The sequence below is a fragment of the Bufo bufo genome, chromosome 2 (assembly GCF_905171765.1).
Source record: "Bufo bufo chromosome 2, aBufBuf1.1, whole genome shotgun sequence".
Taxonomy (NCBI): Eukaryota; Metazoa; Chordata; class Amphibia; order Anura; family Bufonidae; genus Bufo; species Bufo bufo.
The window spans coordinates 286,349,629-286,366,456 of record NC_053390.1 but is presented as its reverse complement, the minus strand read 5'-3'; the positions used below and the strand labels follow the sequence as shown (position 1 = coordinate 286,366,456).

General features: G+C 44.8%; 1 protein-coding gene across 1 annotated transcript in view; it reads left to right on the top strand.

The window, feature by feature from the left end:
• MED13L (mediator complex subunit 13L) overlaps nucleotides 1-16,828 on the top strand; it is a 168,453-nt gene that overhangs the window by 131,760 nt on the left and 19,865 nt on the right. Inside the window, exons 12-19 of the mRNA XM_040416650.1 lie at nucleotides 845-947; nucleotides 1,125-1,234; nucleotides 2,361-2,460; nucleotides 2,876-3,096; nucleotides 4,806-5,011; nucleotides 5,123-6,051; nucleotides 7,678-7,857; nucleotides 16,105-16,328. Of these exons, the coding sequence (XP_040272584.1) occupies nucleotides 845-947; nucleotides 1,125-1,234; nucleotides 2,361-2,460; nucleotides 2,876-3,096; nucleotides 4,806-5,011; nucleotides 5,123-6,051; nucleotides 7,678-7,857; nucleotides 16,105-16,328 (2,073 nt within the window). The remainder of the gene's footprint in view (nucleotides 1-844; nucleotides 948-1,124; nucleotides 1,235-2,360; nucleotides 2,461-2,875; nucleotides 3,097-4,805; nucleotides 5,012-5,122; nucleotides 6,052-7,677; nucleotides 7,858-16,104; nucleotides 16,329-16,828) is intronic.

The following is a 16,828-nucleotide window of genomic DNA, read 5'->3' as shown; positions in this document are numbered from 1 at the left end:
AAGGAATGGCGGCCTCTGAGGTGGCAATTGCACGATGGATTCGGTCTGCTGATGCTGTACCTTTCCGCACCGGTGCGGGGTTCCGCCCTTAGATGGCACGGCTCGCTCCATTGAGCGGTGGACGCTTCCTGGGCTCTGAGGCATCGCGCCTCGGGTGCTCAGTTGTGTAACGCGGCTACCGGTCCTCCTTACACACGTTCACAAGTTTTTTCCAGGTGCATTCTTGTGCATCGGCGGCCGCTGCTTAGCCTGCAAGGTCTTGCAGGCGGCGGTTTCTTAGCTGCCAGCAGGGATGCTTGCTTCCATGGGTCTGTGGTTTTTCCCTCCCCTGTGGACTGCTCTTGAACGTCCCACGGTTTCTGTGTCCCCCAATGAATATGGGCGAGAAAAGGAGATTTTTGTACCAGTAAAATCTCTTTCTCGCTCTTCATTGGGGGACACAGCACCCACCCAGTATTGTCGTTCGGCCACTGTGTGGCAGTTGCTGGTTAGAACCCTGTTGGGTCTTTTGGCATGATTGGTGTTCCATGTTTTTTCGTTGGTTTACTTGCTTCTCCTACTGCTTCTCACAAACTGAAGCTCTCTCTCCAGGCTGGAGGGGGTATAGCTGCCAGGGGAGGAGCTAACAGCTTTTACTAGTGTCAATGCCTCCTAGAGGACATAGCTATACCCACGGTCTCTGTGTCCCCCAATGAAGAGCGAGAAAGAGATTTTACTGGTAAGTTATACAAAAATCTCCTTTTTTTTTCTTTAGGCAAAATTGAGCTCAGCTGAAACATTGGCGACTGGGTCACTAGAACATAGCCTAGTACTAATATTGGTAATTATTTTATGTTTTTTTCAGTCTGATGAGGGGTTTGAGAAAGATGCATCACCTACAGAACATCCTGCACCAGTGCCTGATGGGAAAGATGCCATGTCAATTTTTAGCCCCATGTCAAAGTCAGGTAGATATCCTCCCAGTAAATAAATTGTATTTTCATCATTGAATGTATTTGTGCTCAGCCTGGAAAAACTAGGCAGTTATAGTCTTTATCATACTTTCTCCCTCTTATTTTATTACTTTTAGTGGCTGTATAGAAAATGTTTAAAATCTCTCTCTTTCTTTGGCAATTCCATTACAGACCCACGGCAGGACCGTGGGATGGCAGCTAGCCTCACACAGGTCACTGATCTGGCTCCTTCTCTCAATGACCTGGACAATATATTTGATAATTCTGAAGATGAGGACCTGGTATGTTTTTAAGGCTTTATTAAGAAAATTACAATGTGTTTTGCGTTTAATGTACATTGCATCCAGTTGAAATTCTTTAGCAGTGACAGCTGGGAATTAAAACTGCATCTGGTATCTCATATGGCACAAACCTTTTAAAAGTTGTCTGTCAGCAGTTCTGAACTTGTAAAACTGTTGACAACACTTGTTAGGGGCTTGTTAGTACTAACATACGTCTTGTGGAGCTTTTCTTGAACAGGAAAAGCGTGAAGATGAACGGTTATTCTTCCAGATGCCGCTTCTGCAAGTGCATTGGAGGCTGAGCTTCATTGGAAACTACACGCTGAGTGACAGCTATGGTGGTGTCCTGGTTGGGTGCTGCAGATGTTACTCACAACAGAAGGAAGGGACTGTAAAGCAGCTCATTGCAAAGAGCACTTCACGGCCTGCCCCCTGGGCACTTGCAGGAGCAGAACCTGGCAGAAATAAAACTTTATGCACTCTGCTGAGTTTGCTGGTGAAAGCCATAGCTAGCAGTAAATGTACTATTACATGGTAGGCATTCTGGTGAAGTCTGCCAGAGCTGGAGCCACAGTTACAAGTGAGTTATAGAGGGGATTCCCTATGAAAATGGCACCTGACGATAGCAAGGTCATTAAGGTGCTGAAATATTTATTGGACAGCAATAGAAATGTATGTAAAACTTTTAAAACTAGAAGAGAATCTCCAAAAAACAAAACAAAACAAAAAACTGTTGTGGACTGACCAGATTTAACCACCTGCTGGCTAGTGCATACTACAGCTACAGATCTGCCCACTATGATCCAGTGGTATAAAGCTATACAAATAACCATAATGGATAGGTGGACACAGGTTTTTAGGTTTTTGAGTGGCACTTTGTGCTATAATATTTCAAATCCCCCCCCCCCATTTTTCTCCTGATATCACCAAAAATAAAATACAAGTATTAAAATTACATAAAAATTAAAGCTCCATGTGTCATGAAAAACTTTTTAAGTAACTGAACAAGGTTAAAAAAAAAAATTATAGCTCTTGGAATGAGTTTGTGAAAAGGAAAAGAAATATATAAGAACACAATTCATTAGTCATTTCATCCAAACCTTTTTTTTTTCTTTTGTTTTAAAAGGCGGGATCACCAGGCGCTCGTGCAATGAAAGTTCCCTTGGGCGGATCAGAAGAGCGTAATGTTGGCAAAGATGGCAGAGCAACGGTTCCCTACTTACCAAGTGAGTGTTAACATCTGCACATAGTGACTTTGCAGGGTCTTTGTAGGTTAGAAGGCCACAATGTATGTTATGTATTTTCTTTTAATGCTGGGCATTTAAGTTAAGGTGATATGATGTGTGTCCCTTCCAACCATGCTGACAGCTATTCTGAAACAGATGCAGCATTCGGTGGTACAGCCCTCTTGTTAATTTTGGCCTTCACCACATTGGGACATAAAAGCAGAGAGATTGATTTATTGTGTTGCATTGCGTTGCTCCAATGTTTAGATGGATTTAATGCAGTGTTTTGGTTTTGCAGAACCTAAGGTCATATGACAACGTTACAACCATATGGTATCTTGTCCTTGCCATCAACCACTGCTAAGCCTTGCTTTTACTCCCTACCCTAATATGTATTGCTTTTTACTTCCTTCAGCAACAGCTGATCTGCAGAGGATGTTTCCCACACCACCTTCCCTGGAGCAACATCCTGCTTTTTCCCCCATCATGATGTACAAGGACACCATAGGCTCAGACACTGCAACAACTCTCAGTATGATGGAAAGTCCAATGGTCAATTTGGCCTCCATGCAACATGTAGAGTTCAAAATGGAAATTGAAGAAGGCCTATGCAGTCCCAAGCCCGAGGAGATCAAGGTATACATGCCATCCCTAGACCTATTAAATTTGGTGGTGTGGGGTTACAGTTGTGCAGTATTGTGTGAATGACATCTATAACCACTACGTCATCACGTTAAAACTTTATATCTCTATTCAATCAAACATTTGATTTGTAACTGTTCATTGGATGTCAGAGCTTTTTTTCTCTCTAATTTTCAAAATTTCTCTTTCAAAGTCAATACATAGATTTTTTGTTTCTCTATGACATGGACTGCAGTTAGGTCAACACTAGTGTGAAAGACTGCAGAAATTGAAGGGTTAACTGTTGGGATTGGATCCACCTCTGATCCTGGCTGTAGAGCAAAAGGCTACTGTTACAGTTCGCAAAAAGAGACCCAGATTAGTTCTGTGTAATGCATTTATTGACTATCTGAATAGGAATAAAGGTTGCATCAGTCACATTACCCTCATATACAGTGACCACCTATGTGGCATTCAGGTACCACCCAGGTATTTAACAAGTGAATAATAATTTAAGGAAGTCTATCAGTGGCTTTAACTATTCTAAACTGCTGACAGCTGTAGCTTAGGGGTGGGAAGAGCAGTACAAACATACCTTTTGTGGAGCTTTTATTATTGGGAGTAGTGAAAATATGAGATCATATTCTTCTCCTTAAAGAGGATCTTTCACCTGGATATCTATAATCTAATTATTATCCTACCTTCTAGTGCGGCCCCCAGTGATGTCTTGGCCCTTCCCACCCCCCCTCCCAAAGAACCCCCCCCCGTTCGTCTGCTGTGGTCCCCGTATCTTTTAGTGCCTCATATGCTAATGAGGCGACTCTGTTATACTAGGCGTGGACTTGTATTTTTTCCTGGGCGTGGTTATCTTCTCCCTGGCTGTGAGCCCATCCAATCAGAGCGCCCCGCTCTTAGCCAGGGAGAAGGAGCTGCAATTCTCGCAAGAACTTGATCTCCCTGGCTAAGAGCGGGCGCTCTGATTGGATGTGCTCGCAGCCAGGGAGAAGATAACCGCGCCCAGGAGAAATAAAAGTCCACGCCTAGTATAACTGAGTCGCCTCATTAGCATATGAGGCGCCAAAAGATGCGGGGACCACAGCGGACGAAGAGGGGGTTCTTTAGGGGAAAAAAAATAAAAAGTGCCAAGACATCACTGGGGGCCGCACTAGAAGGTAGGATAATAATTAGATTAAGGATATCCAGGTGAAAGGTGCTCTTTAATGGGGTTGTCTCACTTCAAATGGCATTTATCATGTAGATAAAGGCACTTACTAATGTATTTTAATTGTCCACGTTGCCTCCTTTGCTGGCTGGGTGCATTTTTCCAGCAGTGGAGGTTGTGCTTGCATACTATAAGAAAAAGCGCCAGCCTCTCTGGTGGGCGGGAACGTGGGCACACACATAGACATGCATGTATAGCAACATCCTGGTATTAAGCCTCCTGTCCGTCCTTGCATATGAACAACTGTTCCATTTTCTTCTTGTCTCTTGTGCTCTTTTTGTATCTAATTCTAGTAGTGTACAGAATAGAAGACTATTTAACTAGACACTTCTGGGTGATACCTGTCTAAGCTTTGTTGTAAAATAAGTTTTTAGTTTTTCTCATTAAACTGTAAAATATAACAAAATATATTGTGAATGGCAAAGTACTTATATATCGATTTGGTGGTCTTGCGAGACCTGGTTTATTGCACATCTACTAATAGAGCTTTGTTTTCCTATAGGACTTTTCCTTTGTGTACAGAGTCCCTTCCTATCAACCCTTCCTGGGTACCTCAATGTTTGCACCACTTAAATCATTGCCCAGTCAGTGCCTGCTGTCCTTAAAAATACCAGACGCCTGCATTTACAGACCCTCCTGGGCTGCCCCTCCAAAAATTCAACACCTTGCTTTACCACCTGCTGCTCCTTTTAACAGAGATGGCTATATGTGAGTACTGTTAAAGCAGAAAGCTTGACTATTCAATTGTTTCATTGTGTAGTTTAGAAATTATGCCTAAAGGGCATTAATGTGTTATTCTGCATTTACCCTCATTTACAGGAATGTGCCAAGTGAAGGGAGTTTGACAGACCAAGATTACCTGCAGCTCAACACTCCACAGACCAATACCCCTCTTGCTCCTTGCAGCACAGCTCCACCCAGCAATGGAGGAACTGGTGGCGTCTTGCCTTCTCCAGCTACTCCCAGGTTTTCTGTTCCCACTCCTCGCACACCAAGAACTCCTAGAACTCCAAAAGGTGCTGGAGGCGCTAGTGGGCAAGGTTCAGTGAAGTACGATAGCACAGACCTCTGTTCTCCAGCTTCTACTCCATCTACAACAAGGCCATTGAGCTCTGTTGAGCCAGCCAGCAGTCATCCCGCTCCCGAGGCCCACAGCCTTTATGTTACTCTACTTCTCTCTGACTCTGTTCTAAACATTTTCAAGGACAGGAATTTTGATAGCTGTTGCATATGTGCCTGCAATCTGAACATCAAAGGATCTGATGTAGGCCTCTACATCCCAGACTCTTCAAATGAAGACCAGTACCGTTGCACCTGTGGTTTTAGTGCCATTGTTAACCGTAGACTTGGTTACCACTCTGGCCTATTTATAGAGGATGAGATGGACATATTTGGCCGATCTTCTTACATAGGGCAGGCAGTGGAAAGAAGACTGAACATGACAGAGGCAGCGCAAAGAAGTGAGGATCCTCCTCCACCTGCCCTTCTTTTGCTTCTGCAGAGTCAATGCACTAGGCCTTTCACTAATACCGGAGGAATCTGGGATCTTTCCTGTAACGAATCAGAATATTTTTTGGAAGGACCAACTACTAACGTAGACCGAGTGAGGGTAGACAGTTCGGATGCTTGGCCAGAGTGCTTAAATGCACTAGAGCAGGGAAGACAGTATGTGGATAACCCAACTGGAGGAAGAGTTGACGAATCTCTGGTCAGAAGTGCTACCTTCCACCTTTGGCCACACAACAATGGTGAGAATTCTATCTTTATGCTGAGGGCACTGAAGGCTGCAGTTGTGTATTTTGATGTATGTATGTAACATATGACATTCCCTGCTCCCCGTCTGTTAGAGTATTAATCTCTTCATACGGTCTGTCATTCCTCTCCATTAAAAAGTGACTTTTCTACCAGTGTGAAACATTTATAGGAATATAATTGCAGTTCTGAAGGTTAGAATGTCACTGGGTATGGTCCACTTGTAGTTTTGTGCAACTTGTGATATGTCTCAAGGGTGATGCTTGTTCATAGGGGGCTGACCTCATCTAGTGAAATCCAGGCACTCTTACTTGCCCTTCCCTAGTAGTTTTTGCAGATGCACTCATGGTCTGATCAGTAATCTAGAAAAGGGATCTTGACAAACAAGTATGTCTGCTCAAGGAGGTATGCTTTCCAAATCCGCCCCCCCCCCACTATAATTGTTCAGCCCATATGGATACATTTTTGTCGGCGGCACATCCCTGTTTATGCATTAATGACGGCTTATCCAACAAGCATTTTGCTTGTTTGCTGCGTAATCGCCAGAACATTTGCATGGGGGCAAGCATTGGGAACAAGCATTCATTTGATGTAAATGGGTCTTTAGAGGGAATCTGTCACCGGGATTTTGGGTATAGAGCTGAGGACATGGGTTGCTAGATGGCCGCTAGCACATCCGCAATACCCAGTCCCCATAGCTCTGTGTGCTTTTATTGTGTAAAAAAAACGATTTGATACATATGCAAATTACCCTGAGATGAGTCGGAGCTTGAAAATATGACTCTTCTCTGGTCACACAAGTAAGATATGACTCTTTTATGTTAAGTTGCATATGTATCAAATCGGGTTTTTTACACAATAAAAGCACACAGAGCTATGGGGACTGGATATTGCGGATGTGCTAGTGGCCATCTAGCAACCCATGTCTTCAGCTCTATACCCAAAATCCCGGTGACCGGTTCCCTTTAAGTGATATTTTTGATGCCTTCAAGCCTCTATCATGTGACGAACCTGCATGAAGAACAGGTCACACTTCAGCATCAGTTCTCTTTATTTGAGTTGCCCATATTTTGGGCAAACTGATGGATTTTGGCAGTGTCAGCTGACCATCAGGGTAAAGATTCTGACATGATGGTTTTCATCATGTCTGATCCTTTGTTCCTGTTACTCTGCTGTTAGGCGTCTGGCATTAAAAATTCATGTATAATTGGGCACTCGGAGTGCGGCAGTGTTGATCTGACCATTTTTCAAAATGTATACGGGCAGCTTTATTGTCCGCGATTTAAATAACATTCTGTTCAGAGGGCGAATTCTGATATAGGTCGTAGAACCTCATATGGGCTTGCAATGAATTTGCACTACTTCTACACAGCAGTGGATGCTATTGGTGCCCCCTCTCTTTTTTACACAGGCAGCCTGTGCGACTCATCCCCTGCATTATTTATAACTCTGCTATACATGGGATTTGACAAAGGGTGTTAATTATTTTGCAAAAGTTTCTATGGGATAGCATAAACTGTAGTTATTACATTTTTCCTTTGGTTGTCTTGAAGAGACAATACCTTTTTGTCTTCATTAATTTTTTTTTTTTTTTTTTTAACGGTTCATTTTTTTTTTTTTAGTGCTTGATGTCAGCATGCTACCATCTCAGGATGTGGTACGCATGCTACTATCCCTACAGCCATTCTTGCAGGATGCCATCCAGAAGAAAAGGACAGGACGGACCTGGGAGAACATACAGCATGTGCAAGGTCCTCTGACGTGGCAGCAATTTCATAAGATGGCTGGACGTGGATCCTATGGTATGATGATCATATCTCATGTCTTGTTGCAAGATTTTTAACCCATTCATGCCCCTGTATGTCTGCAGTTTGCAAAGGGTGTATGAAACAGGCCTCTGGGCTGAGCCTACTCAATGTGCTGTGGTTGATGACTGTGTAATACAGCCGACACCTCACTGTAATGACTAGGGTCGGAGATAACTGATGCTGTTCATGGAGCTCCTGAGATGCACTGGTCAGCAGTGATGGCCAGTTCGCAGTGTTCGCCTGCGAACACATGCGATCTGCCATCTTAACTGACAAGTCCGGTGAGGCACAGGTAAGTCCTTACCTGTGCCTGTGCGCAAGCCGGTCTGAAAAATGAAATGCAGTCTCCGGGAGCAGGCAGTTTCGGCTCCCACTGTCCTTTGATCAAAACCCCCAAAGCCAAATCGTGGGATTCCCATCGGGTCCTTTGGCAGCCTGGTGACTTGTGAATGGTCTGCCATAGTAAACTGTCTTTTAACAGGCAGTCAGTGATGCCAGCAATCAGAGGATCACATGTTTGAGTCCCCTCAGGGAATTAAAAATGTAAGTTAAAAACAAATTACTTAAAATATATAAACACAAATATATCAGGACTAGTAATATCAGGACTAGTCATAGTATTCAGTATATTGGGCAGACTAGATGGGCCAAATGGTTCTTATCTGCCGACACATTCTATGTTTCTATGTTAACGTACCATCTTTTTAGTTTTTTTCAGGCAGTTTCTTTATAGTCAAAAGATTCATTTAGTTCAGTTTGTAAGTACTTCAAGCTCTTAATTCCTGCAGCTGATTTTTTAAAGTATTTTTTATTGTGCAAAAGTAGTAGTAGTAGCAGATAAACGACCATACATATTTGGTATTGCTTAGGGGTGCACCGAAATGAAAATTCTGGTCCGAAACCGAAAATTCAGGATGCCCTTGACCGAAACCCGAAACCGAAACTGCCTTTTTGCCCAAATACTTTTAACCACCTCAGCCCCCAGTGCTTAAACACCCTGAAAGACCAGGCCACTTTTTACACTTCTGACCTACACTACTTTCACCATTTATTGCTCGGTCATGCAACTTACCACCCAAATGAATTTTACCTCCTTTTCTTCTCACTAATAGAGCTTTCATTTGGTGGTATTTCATTGCTGCTGACATTTTAACTTTTTTTGTTATTAATCGAAATTTAACGATTTTTTTGCAAAAAAAATGACATTTTTCACTTTCAGTTGTAAAATTTTGCAAAAAAAAAACGACATCCATATATAAATTTTGCTCTAAATTTATTGTTCTACATGTCTTTGATAAAAAAAAAATGTTTGGGTAAAAAAAAAATGGTTTGGGTAAAAGTTATAGCGTTTACAAACTATGGTACAAAAATGTGAATTTCCGCTTTTTGAAGCAGCTCTGACTTTCTGAGCACCTGTCATGATTCCTGAGGTTCTACAATGCCCAGAAAGTACAAACACCCCACAAATGACCCCATTTCGGAAAGTACACACCCTAAGGTATTCGCTGATGGGCATAGTGAGTTCATAGAACTTTTTATTTTTTGTCACAAGTTAGCGGAAAATGATGATTTTTTTTTTTTTTTCTTACAAAGTCTCATATTCCACTAACTTGTGACAAAAAATAAAAACTTCTATGAACTCACTATGCCCATCACGAAATACCTTGGGGTCTCTTCTTTCCAAAATGGGGTCACTTGTGGGGTAGTTATACTGCCCTGGCATTCTAGGGGCCCAAATGTGTGGTAAGGAGTTTGAAATCAAATTAGGGGTGCACCGAAATTTCGGCAGCCGAAAATATCGGCAGAAAATGCACCTAATCCACTTCGGCCGATATTGTTACATATCGGCCGAAAATATGGGGTGTGGGATTTGTCACCCACCATCTGCGGGCGGGCGCCGGGCGGGCGGTTTACTTTGTCACTGCATCTTAATTTTACCTTACAATCGTGAGGCTCCAGTAACTAACAACTCTGCAGGCAGAGCGGAGGGCGGCGTAACGTCACTTACTCACGTGACGCGCCTGCTCCGCCTCCTTCATTCATAAAGTGGGCGGAGCAGGTGCGTCACGTGAGTAAGTGACGTTACGCCGCCCTCCGCTCTGCCTGCAGAGTTGTTAGTTACTGGAGCCTCACGATTGTAAGGTAAAATTAAGATGCAGTGAGTGATGCTGTGAGCAGCAGGGCCGGGGCTGTTATGGGTAGGGGGATCGGTCTATGGCACTGCTATGGGGAGGGGGGATCTGTGCACTGCTATGGGGAGGGGGGATCTGTGCACTGTTATGGGGAAAGGGATCTGTGCACTGTTATGGGGAAAGGGATCTGTGCACTGTTATGGGGAAAGGGATCTGTGCACTGTTATGCCCATAACAGTGCACATATCCCCCCCTCCATAACAGAGCCACCCACAGATCCCCCTCTCCATAACAGCGCCACCCACAGATCCCCCTCTCCATAACAGCGCCACCCACAGATCCCCCTCTCCATAACAATGCCACCCACAGATCCCCCTCTCCATAACAGCGCCACCCACAGATCCCCCTCTCCATAACAGCGCCACCCACAGATCCCCCTCTCCATAACAGCGCCACCCACAGATCCCCCTCTCCATAACAGCGCCACCCACAGATCCCCCTCTCCATAGCGCCACCCACAGATCCCCCTTTCCATAGCGCCACCCACAGATCCCCCTCTCCATAACAGCGCCACCCACAGATCCCCCTCTCCATAACAGCGCCACCCACAGATCCCCCTCTCCATAGCGCCACCCACAGATCCCCCTTTCCATAGCGCCACCCACAGATCCCCCTCTCCATAACAGCGCCACCCACAGATCCCCCTCTCCATAACAGCGCCACCCACAGATGAATTTCATTCATGAAAAAGAATTATTAATAAAATCATTAAAAAAAAAGTATTTTAAAAGTATTTGGGCAAAAAGGCAGTTTCGGTTTCGGTTTTCGGTCAAGGGCATCCTGAATTTTCGGTTTCGGTTTCGGACCAGAATTTTCATTTCGGTGCACCCCTAAATCAAATTCTGTAAAAAATGACCTGTGAAATCCGAAAGGTGCTCTTTGGAATATGGGCCCCTTTGCCCACCTAGGCTGCAAAAAAGTGTCACACATCTGGTATCTCCGTACTCAGAAGAAGGTGGGGAATGTGTTTTGGGGTGTCATTTTATATATACCCATGCTGGGTGAGAGAAATATCTTGGTCAAATGCCAACTTTGTATAAAAAAATGGGAAAAGTTGTCTTTTGCCAAGATATTTCTCTCACCCAGCATGGGTATATGTAAAATGACACCCCAAAACACATTCCCCAACTTCTCCTGAGTACGGAGATACCAGATGTGTGACACTTTTTTGCAGCCTAGGTGGGCAAAGGGGCCCATATTCCAAAGAGCACCTTTCGGATTTCACAGGTCATTTTTTACAGAATTTGATTTCAAACTCCTTACCACACATTTGGGCCCCTAGAATGCCAGGGCAGTATAACTACCCCACAAGTGACCCCATTTTGGAAAGAAGAGACCCCAAGGTATTCGCTGATGGGCATAGTGAGTTCATGGAAGTTTTTATTTTTTGTCACAAGTTAGTGGAATATGAGACTTTGTATGAAAAAAAAAAAAAAAAAATCAGCATTTTCCACTAACTTGTGACAAAAAATAAAAAATTCTAGGAACTCGCCATGCCCCTCACGGAATACCTTGGGGTGTCTTCTTTCCAAAATGGGGTCACTTGTGGGGTAGTTATACTGTCCTGGCATTTTCCAGGGGCCCTAATGTGTGGTAAGTAGGTAAATGACCTGTGAAATCCTAAAGGTGCTCTTTGGAATATGGGCCCCTTTGCCCACCTAGGCTGCAAAAAAGTGTCACACATGTGGTATCGCCGTATTCAGGAGAAGTTGGGGAATGTGTTTTGGGGTGTCATTTTACATATACCCTTGCTGGGTGAGAGAAATATCTTGACAAAAGACAACTTTTCCCATTTTTTTATACAAAGTTGGCATTTGACCAAGATATTTCTCTCACCCAGCATGGGTATATGTAAAATGACACCCCAAAACACATTCCCCAACTTCTCCTGAGTACGGCGATACCAGATGTGTGACACTTTTTTGCAGCCTAGATGCGCAAAGGTGCCCAAATTCCTTTTAGGAGGGCATTTTTAGACATTTGGATACTAGACTTCTTCTCACGCTTTGGGGCCCCTAGAATGCCAGGGCAGTATAAATACCCCACATGTGACCCCATTTTGGAAAGAAGACACCCCAAGGTATTCAATGAGGGGCATGGCGAGTTCATAGAAATTTTTTTTTTTTTGCACAAGTTAGCGGAAATTGATATTTTTAATTTTTTTCTCACAAAGTCTCCCGTTCCGCTAACTTGGGACAAAAATTTCAATCTTTCATGGACTCAATATGCCCCTCACGGAATACCTGGGGGTGTCTTCTTTCCGAAATGGGGTCACATGTGGGGTATTTATACTGCCCTGGCATTCTAGGGGCCCTAAAGCGTGAGAAGTCGTCTGGAATATAAATGTCTAAAAAATTTTACGCATTTGGATTCCGTGAGGGGTATGGTGAGTTCATGTGAGATTTTATTTTTTGACACAAGTTAGTGGAATATGAGACTTTGTAAGAAAAAAAAAAAAATAATTCCGCTAACTTGGGCCAAAAAAATGTCTGGAGCCTTACAGAGGGGTGATCAATGACAGGGGGGGTGATCAATGACAGGGGGTGTGATCAATGACAGGGGGGTGATCAGAGAGTCTATATGGGGTGATCACCACAGTCATTGATCACGCCCGTGTAAGGCTTCATTCAGACGTCCGGATGCGTTTTGCGGATCCGATCCATCTATCAGTGCATCCGTAAAAATCATGCGGACGTCTGAATGGAGCTTTACAGGGGGGTAATCAATGACAGGGGGGTGATCAGGGAGTCTATATGGGGTGATAACCACAGTCATTGATCATGCCCCTGTAAGGCTTCATTCAGACGTCCGGATGCGTTTTGCGGATCCGATCCATCTATCAGTGCATCCGTAAAAATCATGCGGACATCTGAATGGAGCTTTACAGGGGGGTGATCAGGGAGTCTATATGGGGTGATCACCACAGTCATTGATCATGCCCCTGTAAGGCTTCATTCAGACGTCCGGATGCGTTTTGCGGATCCGATCCATCTATCAGTGCATCCGTAAAAATCATGCTGACATCTGAATGGAGCTTTACAGGGGGGTGATCAGGGAGTCTATATGGGGTGATCACCACAGTCATTGATCACGCCCCTGTAAGGCTTCATTCAGACGTCCGGATGCGTTTTGCGGATCCGATCCATCTATCAGTGGATCCGTAAAAATCATGCGGACGTCTGAATGGAGCTTTACAGGGGGTTGATCAATGACAGGGGGGTAATCAATGACAGGGGGGTGATCAGGGAGTCTATATGGGGTGATCACCACAGTCATTGATCACGCCCCTGTAAGGCTTCATTCAGACGTCCGGATGCGTTTTGCGGATCCGATCCATCTATCAGTGGATCCGTAAAAATCATGCGGACGTCTGAATGGAGCTTGACAGGGGGGTGATCAATGACAGGGGGGAAATCAATGACAGGGGGGTGATCAGGGAGTCTATATGGGGTGATCAGGGGTGATCAGGGGCTAATAAGGGGTTAATAAGTGACCGGGGGGGGGGGGGGGGTAGTGTAGTGTAGTGGTGCTTGGTGCTACTTTACTGAGCTGCCTGTGTCCTCTGGTGGTCGATCCAAACAAAGGGGACCACCAGAGGACCAGGTAGCAGGCATATTAGACGCTGTTATCAAAACAGCGTCTAATATACCTGTTAGGGGTTAAAAAAAACACATCTCCAGCCTGCCAGCGAACGATCGCCGCTGGCAGGCTGGAGATCAACTCTCTTACCTTCCGTTCCTGTGAGCGCGCGCGCGTTCACAGGAAATCTCGCGTCTCGCGAGATGACGCGTATATGCGTCCAGGCGGAATGAATCAACCACCTCCAGGACGCGTCTGTGCGTACAGCGGTCCGGAGGTGGTTAAAATACTTTTTTTTAAATGATTTTATTAATAATTCTTTTTCATGAATGAAATTCATCTGTGGGTGGCGCTGTTATGGAGGGGGGGATATGTGCACTGTTATGGGCATAACAGTGCACAGATCCCTTTCCCCATAACAGTGCACAGATCCCTTTCCCCATAACAGTGCACAGATCCCCCCTCCCCATAGCAGTGCCATAGACCGATCCCCCTACCCATAACAGCCTCGGCCCTGCTGCTCACAGCAGACTAATCACTCACTGCATCTTTATTTTACCTTACAATCGTGACGCTCCAGTAACAACTCTGCAGGCAGAGCGGAGGGCGGCGTAACGTCACTTACTCAGGTGACGCACCTGCTCCGCCCACTTTATGAATGAAGGAGTCGGAGCAGGCGCGTCACGTGAGTAAGTGACGTTACGCCGCCCTCCGCTCTGCCTGCAGAGTTGTTACTGGAGCGTCACGATTGTAAGGTAAAATAAAGATGCAGTGACTTAAAGTAAACCGCCCGCCCGGCGCAGGTGACAAATCCCACAAATCCCAAACCCCATATTTTCTGCCGATATGTACCAATATCGGCCGAAATGGATTAGGCCCATTTTCGGCCGCCGGAATTTCGGTGCACCCCTAGTATTGCTGTAACATGTCATTTATGCTGTACAATGGACAGCGCAAAATTTATAATGCATTTAATTTTCCTAGAAAGAGTTAAAAGGTTAATCAAGAAATTTTATATGTACCCCAAAATGAAGCCTTTGAAAAACAGAACCAATCCTGCAAAAAACAATCCCTCAAAAAATGAAGAAGAAAAAAAAAATATGCATGGACATTAAGCCCTAGAATAGTATTACCCCTTACTAAGGCTACTTTCACACTGGCGTTTTGGCTTTCCGTTTGTGAGATCCGTTCAGGGCTCTCACAACCGGTCCAAAACGGATCAGTTTTGCCCTAATGCAATCTGAATGGAAAAGGATCCGCTCAGAATGGATCAGTTTGCCTTCGTTCCGCTTGCAGAGTTTTGGTGTCCGCCTGACGATGCGGAGGCAAACGGATCCGTCCTGACACACAATGTAAGTCAATGGGAGTTTTCTCAGACAGTCTGGCACAATAGAAAACGGATCTGTCCCCCATTGACTTTCAATGGTGTTCAAGACTGATCCGTTTTGGCTTTGTTACAGATAATACGGATCCGTTCTGAACGGATGCATGTGGTTGTATTATCTGAACGGAAGCGTTTGTGCAGATCCATGACGGATCCGCACCAAACGCAAGTGTGAAAGTAGCCTAAGGGGTTAAAGAGGTTTTGCTACACACAGTAATTATGCCCTATGCATAGGATGGGCATGAACGGGGAGTTGAATCAAAACTGGTGTAAATTAAATCTGGCTTAGTTGCCCATAGCATTCCACTTTTCATTTTCTAAAGGAGCTCTGGAAAATAAAAGATGGGATTTGGTTTCTATGGGCAAGAAAGCCAGGTTTAATTTACACCAGTTTTGATAAATTTTGCCTTAAAGGGGTTATCACATCTTAGACAATGGGGGAATATCGCTAGGATATGCCCCCATTGTCTCATAGGTGCAGGTCCCACCTCTGGGACCCGCACCTACAAGGAGATTGGAGCGGATAAAGTTGAGAAGGGCACACTCCGCATGCGCAGCCGGCCTCCATTCATTTCTATGGAGCTGCCGAAAATAGCAGACCACTGGCTCGGATATTTCCGTCAGCCCCATAGAAATTAATGGGAGCGGTGGCCGCGAGAGGCGGGGAGCTGCGCCTGGTGGTGGACGGACCTCGGGAAACCCGGGGTCCTCCAGCCACACCTCTCCCCGACTCCGTTCTCCTTGTAGGTGCAGGTCCCAGAGATGGGACCTGCACCTATCAGACAATGGGGTCATATCCTAGCGATATGCCCCCATTGTCTAAGATGGGATAACCCCTTTAAGTTTCTGATCATAGGGGAAGGTCCAACTGCAAGAACTCCTACCGATCAGAAGAATGGAGTCCTGTGTCCACCATGGAGCAGAGGTCACACATTTCTGCTTCTGCTCCATTTATCTTTATGGGACTGCAAGAGATACCCTTTACTTGGCTTTACAAAGGAGAACAATTGTGTATTCAATGTAGTCTTGTGAGAGTATAATTTAGAAATGCTTTCAGTGTTGCTGATGTATTTTCTATATACTCAGGATCTGAAGAATCTCCAGAACCACTGCCCATACCCAACCTTTTAGTTGGCTATGACAAAGACTTCCTTACCATAGCTCCTTTCGCTCTCCCCTTCTGGGAGCGTCTGCTTCTCGAGCCATATGGAGGCCAGCAGGATGTAGGATATTTGGTATTGTGTCCAGAAAACCCAGCCTTACTAGATGGAGCAAAAGCCTTCCTCAGTGACTTGAGTGCCGTGTATGAGGTAAGCGTCTTCTCAGTTTTGTTTTCTATGCATAAAGGGCGATGTATGATTTACAGTATGCTGCCGTTAGTTTGGATCTGCTGAAGTGTTTCTCAGGGAAAGCTGCAACATATGCCACTGTATGGATATACATTGGATACATTGCTGATAGGGTCCCATTGCATAAAAATAAAAAAATCCAGGCACTCTTGGACTCCATCAGAATGGAGCCCTGTAGATATGTTTGGTGTATATGTTAGAGGATGTGCAGCCTGTTTATATTGATGACATATCCCAAACTGACCAAGTCCAGACAGACCTTTTAAGCTGGCCATGCACATAAGACAAGGCTGCTGTTAGAACATTCACATAGCAGAATGTTGGAGGTAAGGAGCACTGAGGATGTCTGGTAGCTGCTTCTCTCCCTATGGCAGCAGATATGCACCATCATGCCACCCACAGCTGTATGGCCAGCTGTAGAGCAGTTCAAACTGTAACATGGCCAATTATGTTCAACTTAG